The sequence below is a fragment of the Meriones unguiculatus genome, chromosome 10 (assembly GCF_030254825.1).
Source record: "Meriones unguiculatus strain TT.TT164.6M chromosome 10, Bangor_MerUng_6.1, whole genome shotgun sequence".
Classification (NCBI taxonomy): domain Eukaryota; kingdom Metazoa; phylum Chordata; class Mammalia; order Rodentia; family Muridae; genus Meriones; species Meriones unguiculatus.
Genome location: NC_083358.1, coordinates 20661609 through 20682662, shown reverse-complemented (window position 1 = coordinate 20682662; position 21054 = coordinate 20661609). Strand labels below are relative to the sequence as shown.

Below are 21054 nucleotides of genomic sequence, written 5' to 3'. Positions count from 1 at the left end.
CCATGCCTGTAGGGCATTTTCTTGATTGCTGCACCATCCCTAGGCATGTGGGCCTGGGCTGTAGAGGAAAGGTAGCTCAACAAGAACCTTGAAAGCAAGCCAGTAAGCAGCAGCTCCTCTGTGGTCTCTGCTTCAGTTCCTTCCCCGAGTTCCTGCCTTGGCCTCCGTGGATGATGGCTTACATCCTACAAGCCAAATAAACCCTCTAATCCTGAAGCTAGTTTTGGTCAGTATTTTATGACAGCCACCAGAGCAAGCTACAGCACTAGTTTGTGTAATTAGGGATATATGGAAAGTGGACATGGCCCGTGGTGGTGTACACTTTTAATCCAGGACTTGGAAGGCAGAGCCATGTGGATCTCCGAGTTCCATGCCAGGCAGGCTTGATTACTGACACGTTTCAAAATAAGTAAGTAAATAAGTAATAAAATATTAGTGAAAGGGGTTGCAGATAGTTTACGCAGAGTCATGACTTGTAGGCTGTGAAGCGATGCGATGAAAACATTTTAGGATGACCAGCCTATCTGTTTTCATGGCGATTACAGACAAGGCCTCATAACCCTGCACATTCACTTAGAATTCCAAAATACCTACACTTTTAGCAGGGCTCATGTGAAGCAAATCCTATTTCAGGCCACTTAGAAACCAAATCAGTGTAGATAGGTCCCCGATCACTCAGAATTCGATTAGAGGTCATTTTGTCAGTACTGGAGTCAACGTGAGATATCTACCCTGGCCCCAACTGCTGTCCTAAGTAAGGCCTTGCGCCCGAAGCCCTGGAGTGTAACGCCAGCGGCGATTTACAGAGCGATCGCTGTAAACTCTGACCTCCCTTTACACACCCTCATTTAGTGTGCCAAGCCTCTCCGCAAGGAAGGCAGAGGTCACCATGCCCATTTTTATTGCTGAGCCTTTTGGGGCCTAAGGGGAACCAGTGACCCGTTCCGAGTCTGGGGAACAGCAAAGCTGTAACACCGGTCCCGAAGCTAGAAGGGAAAACGAGCTTCCGGGAACTCAGGGACCCAGGGTGGTGGGAGGGGAAAGACATCCGGAGGGCAGGCTCTCCTCTGTAGAACTCGGCCCGCCCGTGGGCCGAGCGCAGAGTGCCCTCTCCGGTGGTGACATTTGTCACCCGGCCGCGTCCAAAATCACGGTATCTGATTGGCACGGTCGGAGGGGCTGGACGACGCTGATTGGCTAGCTGGACGTCGGACCAGGCCTTACCCGGTTACGGAAGCCGACGAGGGCCGAGCGGAACCCCAGGTAGCGGCGCAGAAGGACCCGGCCCCAATGGCGACCCCAGAAGCCGGCGGCAGCGGCGGGAATGGCGAGGGCTGCGACCCGTCCGTCACCTACTACCGGCTGGAGGAGGTGGCGAAGCGGAACTCCGCCGAGGAGACGTGGATGGTGATCCACGGGCGAGTCTACAACATCACCCGCTTCCTCAGCGAGGTGCGGGTCCGGGAGGCGGGAGGCCCCCGCGCGCGGCCCGGGCGAGGGGAGGAGGCCACGCGCAGCCGCCCGGCGCCCGGAAGGGACCGCGACCGCGACCCCCTCGGGGACGGCAGTCTCAGCCGCGGGTGACCGCGTGCGTTTCTTAATGCGTGGAGCGCTTGCAGTAGGCTAGACACGCCAGACCATCGGCCCGTTTTCCATAGGGAGAAACTGAGGCTCGCAGTGGCCAAGAACTCTCGAGGGCACACACTGAACCACCTAATCCACTCGAACCTGTTTCAGATTTGCTCCTTACCTTCCAGGAAGTGTGCTTTAAGAAGCATTGTCTTTGGGGCATTTATTTTCTTGAGGAGGAGCGAGGATATATATATATATATATATATATTTATTTATTTTTTAAATTAAATTATGTATATCTGCCTGTGCATCTGCGTTTCGGTGTCTGCAGAGGCCAGACCCCAACCCCGGGAGCTGGAGTAACAGGAGGTTGTGAGCCTCCTGATGGGGGTGTTGGATACTGACCTTGGATCCTCCCAAAGAGCACTATGTGGTCTTAACCAATTAGCATTCTGTCCTGTGGAGCCGAGATTCCTCCCACTCCTGTTCCTGTATTAGGCAGTGGATTTTTGTGTGTGTTAAAGACAGGGTCTAATTGTGGGGTCCTGGAACTCTATATAGACAACACTGGTCTTGAACTGAGGGAGAGCTTCCAGCCTCTGCTTCCTGAGTGCTGGGATTAAAGGGTGGTAGCCTGATTTTTTTTTTTTTTCCTATTTAAATTTTTCTCCACCACCTACTTTGAGTTGACTTAGAAGCCTGAAGGCCACGAACTGAGCTTCTTTTCTCTTCTTTTGCCATTGATTATATATTACCTCACTTTATTTTTGTTTTTAAAACTTTTTAAGGTATTGAGGATAAAACCGGGGCCTTGTGCATATTAGGCAAGTGTTTTACCATTAAGATAAATCTCTGAACACTCAACCCGTTTTTTTCTTGTTTTGTTTTGTGGCAGGATGTCCATGCTTAGCCCTGCTTATCCTGAAACTCAATCTGTAGACCATGCTGGCCTTGAACTCACAGCTCTACCTGCCTCTGTCTTCTGAGTGCTGGGATTAAAGGCATGCATCACCACTGCCTGGCTTTCAGCCCTTTTCTTAGCTCTTCAGATCAAATCTCATTACTCAAGATCTCTTTGAGACTGTTATGCAACAGATAGTTTTTTTCCCCCTTCCTGTGACTAGGTCTGATGTATCTCAGGCTGGACTTTATCTGGATCATGTAGTAGTCTATGAGGACCTTGAGCTTCTCAGCGTGCACGAGAGTGTGTTGTGTGTCTGTATGTGTGTCTTGATGCTAGAAATCCAGTCCTTCATGCTTATCAGGCTAATACTCCTGCCAGCTGAATTACATGTCTAGCTGTAGGTTTGACAAGTGTATTGAGCCATGTAGTCACCTCAGTAAAGAAAAAGAACATCTTCATTCCCCTAGAATATACCCTCTTGTTCCTTTGGTGCTCTCAGCTAAGGGAACCAGTGATGAGCAGTGCCAAAGATTAGTTTGAAGGTTGGAATTGTGTGATCATTTTATTTTGTTATAGAATATTATCCTTATGGCTTGTATCTTATTATTTTTCATTCTTTTGTTTGTTTGTTTTGTTTTTTTCGAGATGGTTTCTCTGTGTAGCCTAGGCTCGCTTTGGACTCTCTTTGTAGACCAGGCTGGCCTCGAACTCACAGCAATCTGCCTGCCTTTGCCTCCCTGAGTACTGGGATCAAAATTGTACACCACCACACCCAGCTGTGCCTCATTTTTTTTTTTTAATTTTATTTTATGTACATTAGTGTGAAGGTTTCAGATCCCGGGGAACTGGCATTTACAGACAGTTATGAGCAGCCATGAGGGTGCTGGGGATTGAACCCAGGTCCTTTGGAAAAGCAGACAGTGCTTTTAACCACTGAGCCATCTCTCCAGCCCCGGCTCATATCTTATAATACAACTTTGTTCTGAGAAAAATTAATTTCTTTTTGTGTGTGTGTGGTAATGGATATTGCATTTGAAGGGCTTGCATATGCCAGGCAAGCACTGCTTCTGAACTATTTCCCTAGAGTCAGGCCTTCCCTCCAGAGTCTCAGTATGAAGTTTTGCAAAGGAGGACATTATGTTAATTTTTTCTAATAGACAATGAACAATATTTAAGAATTTGATAATTTCTTCCATTTGTATAGTAGACTACTCTCTCCCCTACCCAAGGTTGGGAAATGAACCCAGGACCCTCACACATGCTAGGCAAATAAAGTACTTTACCCCTGAGTGTCATTGTTCGTTTGTTTGAGACAGGATTTTACACTGTAGCCCAGGCTAGGCACTAAACTCTTTGTAGGCCTCCTCCTGTCTCAGCCTCTGGGAGAGCTGGGATCACAAGTCTGTGCTACCACATCTGGCTCTCTGGTTTGTTCTTCTTCTTCTTCTTCTTTTTTTTTTTTTTTGAGACAGGGTTTCTCTGTGTAGCCTTAGCTGTCCTGGAATTTGCTTTGTAGACCAGGCTGGCCTTGAACACACAGAGATCCTCCTGCCTCTGCCTCCCTGAGTGCTGGGACCACAGGCATACGCCGTGGTGCCTGGCTCCCAGAATTCTTTGATTGATTGAGCATAGATAGTGAATTTGGAAGGACCCAGATAAGGACGTTGCCAGCCTATTTCACCATACAGGGATATAGCTAGAGGTAAGATCTGGTAAACACGGCTTCCCTTGAATTTTGATATACAGATCTTTATCCACATTAGTTGTTTCTTTCATCATCATCATTATTATTGATTTTTTTTTTTTTTTTAAGACAGGCTCTTACACATATTCTAGGCTGGCGCTTTTCGGTACCAGACTGGCATTGAATTTGTGAGAATCCTCCTTTGTCCTTCCACTTTCCTGAGTGCTAAGATGACACGCTTGAACCACCATGCTCAGCTTGCCGTTAGCTGTTCCTGGTTAACTTGTTCCATAATCTCTTGCTGTCCAAGCTTAGTCATTCATCTGTTTAATCAAATATTAAGCCTTTGCTTGGCTCCAGATCCTGTTTTTCGTGCTAAGAATACAGTAGTGAATAAACCCTTGTGCCATCTAGAGTCTGCAGTGCATAGGAAATAGACAGGAAACAGTAAATGTAGGCATTGCATTCCATGGTTAGATAGGTAGGTGCTAAGAAGAAAGAAGGTGGTCTATGTGGCAAAATCATGAAGATGAAGGGGTGAAGGCCAGAAATAGTGTTATGAAGATGACTAAAGGCCAGGAGTAAAGTGGAGGGAGCTAGCCATGCAGATACCCATAAGGAGAGTATTGCTGGAAGAAGGCAAAGAGGCCCTGAGGTAGGAATATGTCTGGTGTGTTTGGGCAGTCAGTGACGATTCAGTGGTTGGATAGAAGCACCTGAGATCAGAATAATCAAAGGCCCGATCATGTCCTAGAATGAACTTTGATTTCTGTTCTGAGAGGGAAGAATCATTAGAGACAAAGCATGATATAATGCGATTTAATGTTTAGTTGGGTCTTCCTGACAGCACTACTGAGAAAGCAATGATGGAGGACAATGGTAGAATGGAAGAGCATGGTTAAGGAAGGTGTTGTGATGAAGGCACGGAGTATTGTCTTTGACCAGAATAGCATCAGTGGGGGTAATGAGAAGGATGCCGGTGCTCTGATGGTTTATGGTGCACTGGACTCTAGAAAGGAATGAAAATGGAGTTGATGATGCCAGCATTTGGAGCTTTCAGGATGTCGCAAACAGGGTCACTGTTATATGAGATGGGGAAGACATATTTGATTTGCATCTCTCTTTCCAGTGTGAAATCACTTGGGGATTAGTGAGGGAACCTTGATCTGCTACCTTGAATCCATACTTTTGCCGGTTTTTTATTAATGACTGTGGTTAAATTGGGATGTGGCTAGGGTTTGAGATGGCTTAGAGTTGGTAATATCTTTCCCTACCAGATTACTTTTATATTAAAAAAAATCATTGCTATTTTATGTATTAAGAGTTAGAAATGAAAAGAGTACATACCATTCCTTGTTGGGGTTCTCTGTGTGTGCCTGTTTTAATATGAAACAAGGTGTCATGTAGACTAAACAGACCTCAAATTTCTAGGTTGTTGGAAGATGACCTCTGACTTGTGATCCTCTTGCCTTTACCTCCCAAGTGGTGAGGTTGTAGGTTATGTACTTGCACATGGTTTGTGGGATGCTAGGGACTGACCCATGACTTTGTGCATTTGAGGCAAACCCTGTACTACCAAGCTACAGCTTTACCCCATATCAGTGTCCGCCCCCCCCCTTTTTAGTAGTTTAGAAAAAATAATCATTGGGAAAAAATAGTGAAAATATTTCATAACATTGGTCTGAAAATATCAACATGCATCTCTATTATCTACTATGTTTTTTTCTGAAGCTTTATTCAGGTAGTTATATGTAATATGATATAGTGTTAATATAGTATTTATTAAATTATAGAGTAAAATTATTTTCTCCCTGTGTGTAATAAGGGAAAACACTTGGACCAGTGAGATGGCTCAGTGGGTAAGTGTTTGCTAAGCAAGCCTGACAGCCTGAGTTAGATCCCCAGGACCCATTGTGGAAGGAGAAAACAGAAGTTGTCCTCTGATCTCTACATGCATGCTATGGTACATACATGTGGGAGCACAGACACACACACATACACACACAAACCCACATAGTAAGTAAAATAATTTTAAAAGATGAAGTGAAAAAAAAAAAGCTGAAGTGAAAGAACATAGAGCTTGTGTGTAAAAACAGCTTTCTCAGAAGAGGAATCTAAGCTGGGCACTGTGACCCACTGTAATCTCAGCATTTGGTCCTGCCCTCTTGAAGTTTCCATTCTAGGGAAGACAAAAGAAAACAAAACTGATGAAATGATTGTAAACTCTGTCTCTGTGTATGAAGGAAACATACAAGAAGTCAGGACAGGTGTCTAGCGCATTGGTAAAGCACTTACGCAGTGTGCATAGGTCTTCTATTCAGCCTCCAGTACTGGGGGAAGAACCGATGGATAAAAGCCTTCATGAGAAGATGACTTCTCTGTCTGCAGTAAAGAAGCATGATATGGCCAGAGAACTATGCAGACGCCAGGAAATGTCTGGCTTGGTAGGGAGCTCATGCTAGGTGCCTGTGGAGGCTAGGTGTTGGATCCCCTTAAACTGGAGTTACAGGCAGTTATGAGCCACCTGATATAGATGCTGGGAACCAAACTTGAATCTTCTGTAAGCACTTTTAATCGCTGAGCCATCACTTGCCCCTGCATTGCTTTTTTATTTTTGTTTTTGGTTTTTATTTTTATTTTTTTGAGACAGACTCTCTGAAGCCTTGGCTAGTCTGAAACTCTCTATGTAGATCAGGCTGGCCTTGAATTCATAGAAATCCCCTGTTCTCTGCCTCCCTAAACTGGAAATAAAGGTGTGTTATCACCAGCCAGCCTGGCCCCTGTTTTTTTTTTTTTTGTTTTTTTTGTTTTTTAACCTGTATACCTATCTTAGTTACTGTTCTATTGCTGTGAAAATATCTCATGACCAAGGCAACTTATACAGGAAGTCTTTAATTAGAGGTTTACTTACAGTTTCAGAGGGTCAGTCCATGAACATAATGATAGGGAGGTATAGGATCAGTAGCTGATTCATAAGTTGCAGGCAGAGAGAGAGAGACTGGGTCTGGTGTGAGCTTTTGAGATCACAAAACCCACTTCTAGTCACACACCTCCTCCAACAAGGTCACAGCCACTCAAAACAAGGCTAATCCAATCCTTCCCAAACAGTTCCATTAACTGGGGATGGAGCATTCACATATTTGGAGGTGGGGCTTGGGGAGCATTCTCATTTAAATCATCGCAATATCTCAAGGTCAATGTTTCCAGCAACATTTATTGATGATAGAGCTCAAACCTGGGACTTCACGTATTCCAACCTCATCTTTGGAATGCTATGTGGTGACAGGTGCTTTAAAGTAGCGACTTTCATACTAGGAGACAGTAGCTTTGCCTGAAGAAGGCAGAGAATTCAGGCTATTAATCACTGGCCCTGTGCAGGCAGGATGACCCAGGCAATGTGTTTTGTTTTCATTTGTTTATTCATTTTATGTGTGATGATGCATGTGCCTTCTCATGTGTGCATATATGTTCCTATGAGAACAGAGTGAGTACTCCCTAATCTTCCCATATTTTAAATGTCATCCTGTTCTCAATCACATAGAAGACAGCTGTGGTTCCTATTCCTAAGAGTTTCTAGTATGATGGAAAATAAAGAAATTTTAAGAACAAAACATCTATAGGTTCTAGATAGCCCAGCTGGCAGAGCACGTGTGCAAGTCTGACTACCCGAATTTGATTCCTGGGGCCTACTTCACAGGGTTGTTCCCTGACCTCTGCATATGTGCTTTGGCATGTGTGTGCTTCCCCCACAATGATTAGCTAGTTAAAATTGTGACATTCTAGCCAGGCGTGGTGGTGTACACAAGCACTTGGCGAGGCAGAGGCTGAATCTCTCTGTGAGTTTGAGGCCAGCCTGGTCTACAAAGCAAGTCCAGGACAGCCAAGGCCACGCAGGGAAACCCTGTCTGGAAAAACAAAAACATAAAAATAAAAAAGCAAGTAAAATTGTGGTGTTCTGTGAAGATACATAGACGTGTGAATGTCTGTAGCAGTGAGGCCTGGGGCGGGGGTAAGGTTATCAGGTCATGTTGGAATTTCTAGACCTAAATTTGCGACTTGGAGTGATTTGTTGACCTTGCCAGGTTGCACCCTTTGCCATCTGGCTAGTTTCCTAGACAACACCCCTGTCTTACCAGGCTCATTCTTAGCCCCAAGCCAATGGCATCATTTCCTCCTGTCAGCCCCTAGCTCTGTTATCTTTCTCTGCCCTGCCACTCTTTAATCTTCGTATTTGGCTTTGGTGATATAATATATTTGGCTAGAGATTGCTCTTTATCATCCAGCCTCGTTTTTGCAGCTTCCTCAGGCTAATGTTTCTCAGTTCTATTTTCCAGTCAGGTGGTCCTTAGTAGAGTTCCATTGTCACATTTGTACTGCATTGGTATGGAGTTTCCATCCACAGAGAACTTGATTAATCTTTTTTCCAGCTAGAATTTTATTCTGTGATCATCATTCCTCACATTTTCTCGTCAGTCCACCAGTCCTCTGTTCTTTCCAAAGATTTAACAATCTGGAATACATTTCCACTAGTAATTTATTCTTTTGTTTCTTTACCAAAGCATATATTTTTCTGTCCTCTGTCAGTAGTACTTAGTAAGGGGATTGAATTTAAGACTATCTCTACTCCCCACTGCACAGTCTTTGGATGGTTGAAATGACTAAGATCCTTCACAAGAGGACAGTATAAGGTTTTCTCATAGTATTTTACTTGGTTGCTTTTGCTTGAGTCAGAGATACAGAGCTCACACAGTCTGTTGTTTCCTCTCTTTTGCTCGTTTATATGGTAACTTACACAAAATTTAAGTGCAAGCTAGCTATGGTGTCTCTTATCTGAGATCCCTGTACCTATTAAGCTGAATTGGGAAGATCTTGAGTTTGGGAACTGTCTGAATTACAACAAAAAACTGAAACCAAACATAAGAGATTTGTGTGCAGAGTAGGTGCTAAAGAAAGGGGGCATTATGTATTGTGTAATACTAGCTTTTACATAAACTAGGTGAGAATTTTGTTTTGGTGTAGAGGTTTGACTAGGGACCTTGGGCTTACTAGGCAAACACTCTATGACGGAACTGTATCTCTAGCTCCTGTTTATGTGATTTGTTTTGTTCTGATTTGTTTTTAATTTTCTGTGTGTGTGTATATTTGTGCACTTGAGTACAGGAGCCTGTAGAGGTTAGAACAGTGCCCAGTGTGGTCCTGGGAACCAAACTGCCTCCTCTTCAAGACAGTAAGTGCTCTTGGCTATGGAGACATCTCTCCAGCTCCTTGTGAATTATGTTATTATTTATGTTCTGTTTTTGCCATGTTAAGAATCAAATCCTGGGCTTCTGCAAATCCTGAGGACACTGCCACTGAGCTCCACCCCTAGGCCAAAGAAGACATTTTTTATTGTCCAGTAGACTTAATTAGTATAGACAACTGATCTAGATTACTGAGGATAATCCCATACTCTTGTCTTGTTTGGTTGTGATTTAGACAATAGCTATAGCACAATTATTTTCCAGGGGTTTTATTATGCCTCCTTTGCTACTAAGTATCTTATTAGGGGTTCCTACTCCACTTTAGACCATTTAGTTCTTAAATAAAAGACACAGAGACCTTTTAGATTTATAATCTTTAAAGCACATATAATATAATATAATATAATATAATATAATATAATATAATATAATATAATATAATATATAAGCACTTTATAATCTTTAAAGAGATGGGCAGGTAGGTATCAGTTCTCTAAACTAATCTGCTATATCCCAGCCATGTACCCCAGTATTAATCTCTGTATATTTTGTCTGGGCTGCTTGTGCTCCATCAAGCCATCTCATGACCACATGCTCACGGTTCATACTACCCCATGGTGGCTTTCTTCTTCCTCTGTTTCTTCTCGTGGTCCCTACCTGAGATCCCAAGCCTGGGAACTGAAGCTCTGCCTACCTCTCTTCTGCCCAGATACAGGGTGTCTAGACTTTTGTTGACCAATCAGATTATTGGGGAGCAAAGTTTACACAACAGTGTTCAGTATACAAGAGAATGCACTTGTCTGGACTGCACCCAGATCTTGGGGTTCAGAATTTAGTGTCTCAGTACATAGAGCACCAGACCAATGCCCAACAAATAGCAAGTTTTGGGCTTGTATTAATTGCTGCTATGCAAATGTAGCTTCTCTTTTATAACAGTAAGTGGTGTGTGTGTGCGTGTGTACTATTTTAACTTTTCAACATTGAGGATTGACCCAGCTATGCATGTGTGTATCTGCCTACCCACCTATCTGTTTATCTATACAAACCCTTAGCTCTTTGTTTTAGCTGTTGTTACCTGCACAATTCAGTGGCACTCATTTCATTTACAGTATTGCGTAGGAAAACTTTCTGGAGTCACTTCCTTTCTTCCACCTTGTAGGTTCTGGCGATCAAACTTAGGTCATTAAGTTTGTCAGCAGAGACTTATCTATTGAGACATCCTATCAGCCCTTTACTATACTCTTTAAATAAAAAACATTCTTATTACAGTAATTTTTATCATAACATTTACCATTTTCATCATTTATAGGTATATAGTTTGACAGTAAGAACATTCACATATTTTTGGGAGTTGTCACCACTATCCCATCTTCAGAGCTTTCTCATTCCAAACTGAAACACTACTTGTTAAGTAACAAATTCTAATTCCCTGATGTACCCAGCCTCAGCAGATAGCTGTTCTCATTTCTGTTTCTGTGAATTTAACTACAATAGGCACCCAGATAAATGGAACCATATATGTTAGCTGTGATGGTTCATGGCTGTGATCCTGGTATTCAGGAGGCTGAGGCAGAAGGATTGCTGTAAGTTCAATGCCAGCCTGGGATTCCATGGTTATGATTGAACTCGGTGGTAAATTCTTCTAGATGCTGTATTTTAAGTAGAATTTCTCTCTCTCTTTTTTTTTTTCTTTCCTCCTTTCTTCCTTTTTTTCAATCATTGATTGCTGGTTTGTGAAAACACTTTTTTTTTTTTTAGCTTGTTCCTCAAAACCTTGTTGATTTAGTTTGTGAGCTGTTAATAACCTTTCTTGCAGGTTCTTTGTAGATTTTCTTCTGTTTTCTTTCTTTCGTTCTTTTGTTCTTTCTCTCTCTCCTTCCTTCTTTTCCTTACTGGAATTTCTCTGTATTTGTGTAAGTGTGGCTAGAACTTTCCATGTCATACTGAACAGCAGTCCCGAGAACTGCCATCTGATCTTGCTATTGATCTAAGGAACAGTCTTTCACTTTTGAATATTCTATTGTATGTTTTTTGTAAGTGCTCTTTATTATATTGCTGACATTTCCTTGTTTGTAGTTTTCTAAGATTTTTATCAGGGTGTTGTACTTTGTCAAATGCTTTCTTCTGTCACTGAGATGACTAAGTTGTTTTTCCCTTTCAGTTAATGTGATCTGGTACACTGATACATTTGATTTTTCTTTAAAATTTTAATTATGATTAAATATTTATTTATTTATTTATTTAAAGTGTGTGGTGTGACACATGCATGTGCATACCATAACACACGTGGAAGTCAGACAACTTTTAGGAATCTGTTTTCTCCCTCTACCATGTGGGTCATGGGAATGAACTCAGGTCATTAGGCTGAGTACATAAAGACCCAGATCTTTATGCTTGTGTGAAAAGCACTTTGCTGACTGAGCAATCTCTCCTGTCCTCACTGATCATAAACAAATACCAATCCAGAAACTAGGGTATGGTGATGCTACCTTTAACATGAACACTCGGGAGATAGAGGCAGGTGGATCTCTTGAATTTTAGGGCAGCCTGGTGTATGTAGTGAATTCCAGCGTAGTTATGTAGAGAGGCTTTGCTTCAAAACCAAACCAAGCCAAACCAAACCAAAACAAAAGAAACCAACTGTGGTCATTATCTGATTAAGCTTAGGCAACCATACTGTTGAGATTTTAAGTGCAGAGTCCCTGTCTATCAGCAGATATTCTGGTCCTGTGGCTCTTAAATCTTTCAGGCCCCCTTCAGGATGTTCCCTGAGCCTTAAGTGTAGGGGTTGTTCAAACTTGGGATTTCTAATCTATGAGCATTAGCATTATTTGCAAATAGTCTTGTGCAAAGATTGAGAGTTGAGCTTTTAACTCTGAAATGCCTGCACTGTCTTTCCTGGGCGCAGGATGAATGCAAGGAAATTTTATTTTATTTGTTTTGGGTATCACATTACAAACTTGCTTTAAATGCCACAGGTCACCTATGGGGCAAATATTGAGTAATAAAAAAAATCCTGTATGTGTCTTAGGCCTTGCTTTGGTTTGCTCTGGAGCTGAATGTTACTACACAGTTTGTGGCTTCCCACAGAGCACCATCATGTTTATTTAGTTCAGCTGAGTGATACACTCACTGATGACAACATTAATCTTCCTGTGGATTTGATATATATTTTAACATTTTAAAAATTTTATTTTATGTGTATGGGTATTTACTTGCATGTATGTCTATGCACCATATGTGTGCTTGGTGCCTGAGGAGGCTAGAAGAAGACACCGGCTCTCTTGAAACTGGAATTACAGACAGTTGTGACCCTCCATGTGAGTGCTGGGGACAAAATCTGGGTCCTCTAGAACAGCAGCCAGTGCTTTTAACTGCTCAACCGTCTTTCCAGCTCCAGTTTGATAGATTCTTAACTCTGAGGCAGGAACCTTTGTAATATAACCCTTCTTTGATCCTGAAAACACTTGAGAATATAGCAATATATTAGAGTCATTCATTTTTCCTTAGTATTCAGAGATAGAAATTTGCTGAGTCTGTCCTGGCACTAGCTAGGTATTCATGCTAAAAAGAATTTTTGTGAATAAAATTTTGACCCATTTGTTTTTTATGTCAGTTGAAATGAACAGGGAAATTTTATTTCCTTATCTATAGTTAAAATAAATCTTTAATAATGAAAATTATGAACTCTGTAAAGAAAATGATAAAAATATCAACACAAATATAAATATGTAAGGTGTTTATTCACAAAAATAGTTTATTATGCTTAAAGTTAGGGCTGACTGCACATAATACTTAATTTTAATGCTCGTCCAAAGTTTTTTTTTTTAAGATTTATGAATTCTGTTCTCATGCACAGCAGAAGAGGGAGTCAAGATTTCATTACAGATTGGTTGAAAGCCACCATGTGGTTGCTGGGAATTGAACTGGACCTCTGGAAGAACAGCCAGTGCTCTTAAGCGCTGAGCCATCTCTCCAGCTTTCTTCCAAAGGTTTTTAAAAGTATTTTATCAGTAGCTCAGGTTTTTTCCCTTTCTCTGCCTGTTGTTTCTAGAGTTAACGGAAGAAAAAAGGTAACACATTTTTACTGTGATGTGTTGGGTGTATTTGCATGTACTCTTTGTGTGTGTGTATGCATGTGTGTGGAAGCTGAAGCTGACTTCGAGAGTCGTTCTTAATTTGAAGCAGGATCTCTCAGTTGAATTTGAAGCTCACCTATATGGCTAGTCTAGCTAGCCAGTGTGCTCCAGCGATCCCTCATTTCTGTCCCTCCAGCTCTGGAATTACAGGCAGGCTGCCATGCCACCTAGTGTTTACATGACTTCTGGTTTCTCACATGTGGGATAAGCACTGTACTCATTGAGCCATCTCTCAGCCCTAAAACATTTCATATTTATTTTTATTTATTTATTTGTTTTAAGCTGTACACTTTTAATTGCAGCACTGGGGAGTCAGAGGCAGGTGGATCTCTGTGAGTTCAGGGACTACATGGTGAGTTCCTAGACAGCTGGGGTACATAGTAAGACCCCCCATACATTTTAAATATTTTTATTGTTTATTCATTTATTTTATATGTCAGTGTTTTGCCTTCATGTATGTATGTGTACAACAGGTATGCTTTGGTGCTTGCAGAGGTCAGAAGGTATCGGATCCCCTGTAACTGGATGGTTATGAATCACGATGTGGGTGCTAGGAACTGAACCTGGGTCCTCTGCAAGAGCAATACTTGCTCCTAACGGCTGAGCCCCCAAGACATTTTTGAGTTGGCCTTTTCCTTCCACACACTTGTTATTCCTCTGTTTTCTAGTATCAGGGCTCAGGAAAGAATGGTCCTGTTGCCCATACACATCTCATGTAGCCTCCCTCTTGTTCAGAGAGACTCCATTTCACACAGTACTTACCACGGTAAGGGCAACTCTTTTTTATTTTTATTTTTTTAACAATCATTTTTCAAGCTTTGTTGTTCATTTTTGAGATTGTATTCTAATTACAACATGTCTCTCTTCAAACCTTCTCCTATACCCCTTCTGTTCTTCAAATTTGTGGCCTCTTTTTCATCAGTTGTTATTGTAGGCATATACAGATTTGTATATACATACATATTCCTAAAAACAACCTGTCAAAGCTGTATAATGTTACTGTATGTATGTATGTATGTATGTATGTATGTATGTTTTCAGGGATGACCATTTGGCACTGGGCAGCCAATTGGGGTATCCTTTCCTGGGGAGGACTATCTCTTGCTCTCCCAGCTTTATGCAGTTGTAATGGCAGCTCTTAAGTCCTCACAGAAATCCACCTGCCTCTGTCTCCTGAGTGCTGGGGTTTAAAGGTGTGCACCACCATGTCCTGCTTGCTTTTTACTTTGATAGAGGAGTTGACAAAGTTGCACCAGCTGGCTTGATTTGGGATGTCTTGCCTCAGCCCTTTGAGATGCGGGGGGTTATGGGTCTGTGCCACCAGGCCTGTCATATCCTCTTTCTGTGAAAGCCTGTTTGTTAGCTATGCCGTAAAGGGAAAATATCTCCCATAGTTTAGACAGAGAGCAAATTGGGAGATAGTCCCCTATGCAGTGATTTCTTTATCTCCAGATGAAACAGCTCTGTGGTGGCATTCACACTCCTGCACTAAAATAGCATGCTTAAATGCTGGGCTCTCCTGGGTGGAAACCTTTTAGGAGACCAAAATAGAAGCTTTCTGATCCTCAGGGAGTTGGTGAGTAAGTGACTGTGATTGGCAGGTGACTTTGAAAGGCTTTGTATTTCTCTTGAATTAATCTTTAAAATATTAGTGCTGCTTAAGTGGTTGTTATAAAAAGTAACTAATTAAAAAAAACACTAGTATCTCAGAAACATAGGTTTGGGTGTATTAATGAAAATTCCAGATTTGTTAACAAGCAAATGTTTGCTGAGTATTGAAGTCAGGAACTGCTAAGTGTTAGTTCAGAAAATAATGTTTTGGAGCTGGGTGCAGTGACGCACGCCTGTAATCCCAGCATTCTAGAAGGCAGAGACAGCTAGATCTCTTGAGTTTGAGGCCAGCCTGGTCTACAAACGGGAGTCTAGGACAGTTAAGCCTACACAGAGAAACCCTGTCTCAAAAAACCAAAAATAAATAAGTAAATAAATAGTAAATTAAAAAATAAAATACTAATAAAATGTTTTGGAATAAGTAATACTTAGTGAATACAGTTTCAAAAGACAGGTGATCACTCTGTGCAGCCGCCGCAGTCCCTTTTGGCATTTCCAGGTATCCTTTTGTCTGTCTGTCTGTTTTTAGACAGGACCTCTCTGCAGCCCTGAATGGCCTAGAACTCACCCTGTAGGCCAGGCTGGCCTGGAAATTAGAGATCTGCTTGCTTCTACCTCCCAGATGCTAGGATAAAAAGTATGTGTCATCATGCCTGGCAGGTGCCAAGTTTTTTTTTAAATTTATTTATTAGTTTATGTGTGTGCACGTTGCTGTGGAGTGTGGAAGAAAGTGAGGACAACTTTTAGAAATTGGTTCTCTTCATAGGTTCCAGGGATTAAAATTAGGTTGTCAGGCTTTCTCCTCTGAGCCATCCCCAGTGCCGAGTGTTTGGAGTCTATCAGTGTAATAGCACCAGCTGTCATAGGCACTCTCAGTATTTCTGTTTTATAAATGCAGGCACAAAGACATCTCAGTCCTTGGTAATGTAATTATAGAACACACTTCCCTTGCCCAACCTACGTACTTATTTATTTATTTATTTATTTTTGTTTAAGAACAATTTAAAGAAGTGCAGTAGTGGTGCATGTCTTTAATCCTAGCACTTGAGGAACAGAGGCAGGTAGATCTTTGTGGATTCGAGGACAGCCAGGTCCACAGAGTAACTTCCAGGACAGCTAAGGCTTATAGAGAAGCCCTATCTCAAAAAAACAAAAACAAAAACAGGAAGACAATTTTAGACTTATAGCAAAGTTATAAGAATAGTCATTGAGGGAGCTGATGCAGGAGGAATTCCTGCACTTGTACACACATACACAAGAGAATAGATTTTTTTTTTTTTAAAGAAGGAAGAAAGAGGGAATGAGCAAGAACATAGCTCAGTTGGGAGAGAGTGCTTGCACAGCATGCATGGGGCCCTGGGTTCAGTCCCCAGCACCTCACTAACTTGGATTTGGTGGCTCACACCCAGAATCCCAGGACGCAGGAAGATCAGGCTTTTAAGGTCAACCTGGGCTGTATATGGAGCAACAGATCAACTGCACCACATAAAACCCCATCTCAAAAAAGAGGGTGGTGGGGGCAAGGAGGAGGAGGAGGAAGAAGAAGAAAGAAAAATGTCAAGAGTAGAATAAAGAGTTCCAGAAATTCTGGAGTTCTTACTTGTGGGTTTGTTGTTTTGTTGCAGTATTACTGTTGACAAAGGAAATCAATTAATATGCATATTATACAATTTGGTACAGAATATTGTAGAAAATGCTGTTGTGTTCTTCCCAATGTGCCCTCACAGGTGGTACACAATTTGTTCCGTAAAAGGGAGATGGGGAAAGGAAGAATGGTGATGGAAGGAAAGAAACAGCTTCACTTTGCTTTTCAGAGAGCCTCTATTTAGCAAATGCCATTTCCTTGTAGCATCCTGGTGGGGAAGAGGTTCTGTTGGAACAAGCTGGTGCAGATGCAACTGAGAGCTTTGAAGATGTCGGCCACTCCCCTGATGCCAGGGAAATGCTAAAGCAGTACTACATTGGTGATGTCCATCCGGTAAGAATTGTTACAGAACTCAGACACTTATGCAGAGGAAACCACTGGACAGCCACTAACAGGATGGAGAATGAATTATTTAGAGTAGAAATTCATTCAGCTATCTCCCGTGCCAGGTTTTCTCCAGAATCAGCAAGCCATCCTGTGTAGCACATAGTATCTGAAAAGCCAAGGGAACTGGTTTTTGTCTTACTTTTATTGATTGAGTCTTGTATTATTGTAATTAATAACACCTGTTCCTAAAATAGTGGTTTGGTTATTCTTGCAGGTCTCTTGCTAAAGGTGTTTACTGTGGACTTGTGAGTCCTTTGTGCTTAGCATTCTAATAGGGGATCCTGGTATGCTCAAGGGTGGAGCTGGGCCCCTTCTTCAGACCCTGAAGTCTCTGAAGGATAGGAACTAACACATTGCTAGAGTTCATTTACATGCATCTTGAACATTGTTTTTTCTCTCTTTTTAAACAGAGTGACCTTAAGCCTAAAGGTGGTAACAAGGTAAGAAGTCATTCCTTTGTCTTGTGTGTTTCAAGTATTTCTAGTTGAGTAGAATTGCCTTTAAAAGTAATTTTAATAAGAGAAGTTAAAACTGGCTGGAAAGATAGCTCAGTGGTTAAGAACTATTGCGCTTCCAGAGGACTGGGGTTCAATTCCCAGCACCTATATGGGAGCTCAAAATTATTTACAACTCCAGTCCCAGGTACCAACATCCTCTTCCAGCTTCTGCTGATGCACAAATGACATTCATGTAGGCAGAACACCCATTCGATAAAATAAAATAAAAGCTAAAAAAAAGCCATAGTATGGTGATACATGCCTTTAATCTCAGCACTTAAGAGATAGAGGCAGATGGATCTCTGTGAGTTCATGTTTACTTTTATCCAAACAAAAATTCTTTTCTTTTTTTCTTTTTCTTTTTTTTTTCTTCAAGCTAGGGTTTCTCAGTGTAACAGTCTGTGCTTTCCTGTACTTTGTAGACCAGGCTGGCTTCAGACTTACAGAGATCCATCTGCCTGTTTCCTGAGTGCTGGGACTAAAGGTGTGGGTGACCATGCCTGGCCCCAAAAATTGTATTTTTAAGGAATTTGGACTTTAAACTTGTCAGGAAAAAAGAAAAGCTAAATTTTAGTCAGGAGGAAGCATTTTAGCATTTTTGTTGAGCCTAGCCTTTATTAGCTGAGATAGCACCTCAGCCCAGGAAGAAGCATTGCCACCCTGTGTACGCTTCTGTATTGATACTCCAAAACATGTTTACTGTACTTCTGAAAGAAATTGGCTTATGAGTTGAGTTTGGGAAACCATCATATTCTTACATAAAACAGATGATAAATATTCTGATTAAAATTTTTTTCTAGCTGGGCATGGTGGTACATGCTTATAAGGCAGAGGCAGGCAGGTCTCTGTGAGTTTAGGCCAGCCTGGTCTACAAAGTGAGTTCAGGACAGCCAGGGCTACACAGAAATCCTGTCCAACCGACCAACCAAACAAAAAAACTTTTTCTACAAGATTACAAAATATCTTTTTTTTTAATCTGTAATATGAGAGCCTTACTTTCTGTTCCCATTTCCTCATATTAATTTTTAAAATCCTGTATGCTCAAATTGTCCCATGCCTTTCCCAGTTTACTCACTGATACAAAAGATTTAGTGTTTGAGTATTTGAAGACCTTAATGTGCTTGGCCTTGCTTATGTACAAAGAAGAAAGCATGAAAGCCTTCTCTACTTCCCACAAGCAGGTCCGTGTTACACACACACACACATACACACACACACACACACACACACACACACACACACACACCCAGTGTTCTCTTCCTTGACTCTTGCCCTTTAGAACATAGTTCCACGTCCTCTGACTTGAAGGGTGTTTCCTAGCTCATCCTGGGCACAATAGAGACTCCCCCTTCTTCTTTCTAGAGTCTTATTCTTCAGTGAGCCAGGAAATAATGAGCAGGTTTGACACAGCAATTCAGATTGGCCTGGACACAAGAATTCTTTCAATTCAAGAGGTTGCTTGTTTGCCAGTGTCTGTCTTCTGTTGCCCTGAAATCCAGGGTGTGTATATAAATTAGCTCTCCTGTCTTACTCCTCTGCTACTCTGAACTGTTAAGTTACAAAAGGCAGATGGAAAGGTTCTTTAAGTGTTTGTAAGCACTGGTGGTTGGTTTTGCCTTTCCCTCCTCATTCTTTACCCATTCTGAATCTTCTAGTGACAGTAAGATAAAATTTGAGCTAATCATGGTCTTACCTAACATGTCCAGAAAATGTCATCCTCAGAGTTTAATATTTCATTTAATGGATACTTTTCAGTTTTTCAACCTAGGAGTCTTCACTCATTTTTCCACCACAGTCATGAAAGCACTCTTTATGCTAAAACAATATAAAAATATGTTTGCAGTTACAGTGTCTAGAAATCTGTCAATTGTTTCTTGTTGCATATTTTTTTATTGCTAATACAGGAGGCAGGACATTTGTGGGGACTGGACAGCAGTTTTTGTAGAAATTCTGTTTCTTACACAACCCAAACTGGGCTCCCCTGGGATGAACGTGAAAATACAAATCAAGTTTTCATTTCCGGGCTTCCACTGTTGCTGTCCAGTCTCTGGCGTGGAGCTGGGTTTGCATTTTGAGCAGCCGAGGTGATAGGAAGGAAGCCAAGCACCACACTTAGTGCTGAATGATGTTCCTGCCATTGCAGTTGACATCCCAGGGACACTGAATTTGCTTCCGTGCAAGTATTGCCTGCCTTATAAGCCAAACAATTACTTAGAGATTGACCACCTGAGATAAAACCGAGGCCTTGGAATTTTTTTTTTCTTTTTCCTGCAAAATCAAAAAAAAAAAAGCCTCCTCAGCTCACCGAAAGGTATGGAAGTTTAGAGCTGGGAATGTAGTATAGCCTGATCCTAGGTTGGCCAGGGACCGAAAGCCGTGCTTTCAAGCCTGTTTTTCTCCAGCTCCTTGTTCCCGAGGGACTTGTCTCCATCAGGAAGACTGTGGCTGTTGTTTGTTTCCAGTCAGGCTGTCTGTTACCCTTCAGGCAGATTAGGCCGAGAAAGCCTTTTGGAAAAATTTCAAGACTACCTACCAGGTTTTCATAGAATTATATTCCAAACTGATTTCTTTTCCAGGAAGAAATTATGCTTGATGTTAGTCAAAAGGCTGAGCAGCAGTCTGGTTTCTCACAGAGGCTCTAACAGGCACTTCAATCCTAGGATGCAGGGATCTTTTTTCTTCACCAAGTGGGAGGGAAACTCATTTTATTAACCAGTTTCCTTTCCTGTGTTCAGGGTTTCTGAATCTGTAAAAAACGACTCGTTTGTTTGTTTGTTTATTTGAGTCAGGATTTTCCTGTGTAGTCCTGGCTGCCCTGGAGCTCACTTTGTAGACCAGACTGGCCTTGGATTTAGAGATCTTCTACCTTCTGCTTCCCAAGTGCTGGGATCAAAGGCATGCGCCACCACCGCCAGGCAAAAACTTTTTTTTTTTTTTGTTTTTTTGTTTTTAACCTTCATTAAGCACAGCCTTCATGTTATGGGGTAGAGCTTTACATTTCATGCTCCTTTTACCTTTGCATCACTTCCCTCCCACCTTCACACAGCCTCTACATTTGGCTTGTTGTTGGGGACAGGGACAGAACCAAACACTTAAATGTTTCTTTGGTAGTAGAAGTTAGTTTCCATTCCGACTTCCCTGTTTGCCTGTTAGCCTGGGTCTGCTGTATCTGCTGAGGATGACCTTGAACCTCTTGATCCTCCTGTCTTGGCTTCATAGGTATGGGCCACTATGCCCAGTCCTTATTTCTCAGTTCTATTAGAAATAGCTTTGCATGTCACTTTTACTTTAGCACAGGTAAATAAGTGATAATGCTCACTATTGCTTTATTGTAGCTCAGTAATAGCTTAGTCGATATCCTGGATATACTGCATT

At 41.8% G+C, this 21054-nt stretch overlaps 1 protein-coding gene across 3 annotated transcripts in view; it reads left to right on the top strand.

The window, feature by feature from the left end:
* The first annotated feature begins 1071 nt into the window (after positions 1-1071).
* Positions 1072-21054, top strand: part of LOC110546109 (cytochrome b5 type B) — a 33105-nt gene continuing 13122 nt past the window's right edge. For 2 of the 3 annotated variants that reach the window (XM_060392017.1, XM_021632724.2), the window contains exons 1-3: positions 1076-1452; positions 17000-17128; positions 17593-17622. In XM_060392017.1, coding sequence (XP_060248000.1) covers positions 1291-1452; positions 17000-17128; positions 17593-17622 — 321 coding nt within the window. In that variant the 5' untranslated portion in view covers positions 1076-1290. Of the gene's footprint in view, positions 1453-16999; positions 17129-17592; positions 17623-21054 lie in introns of all 3 variants that reach the window. The other variant, XM_060392018.1, reaches the window with a different exon arrangement.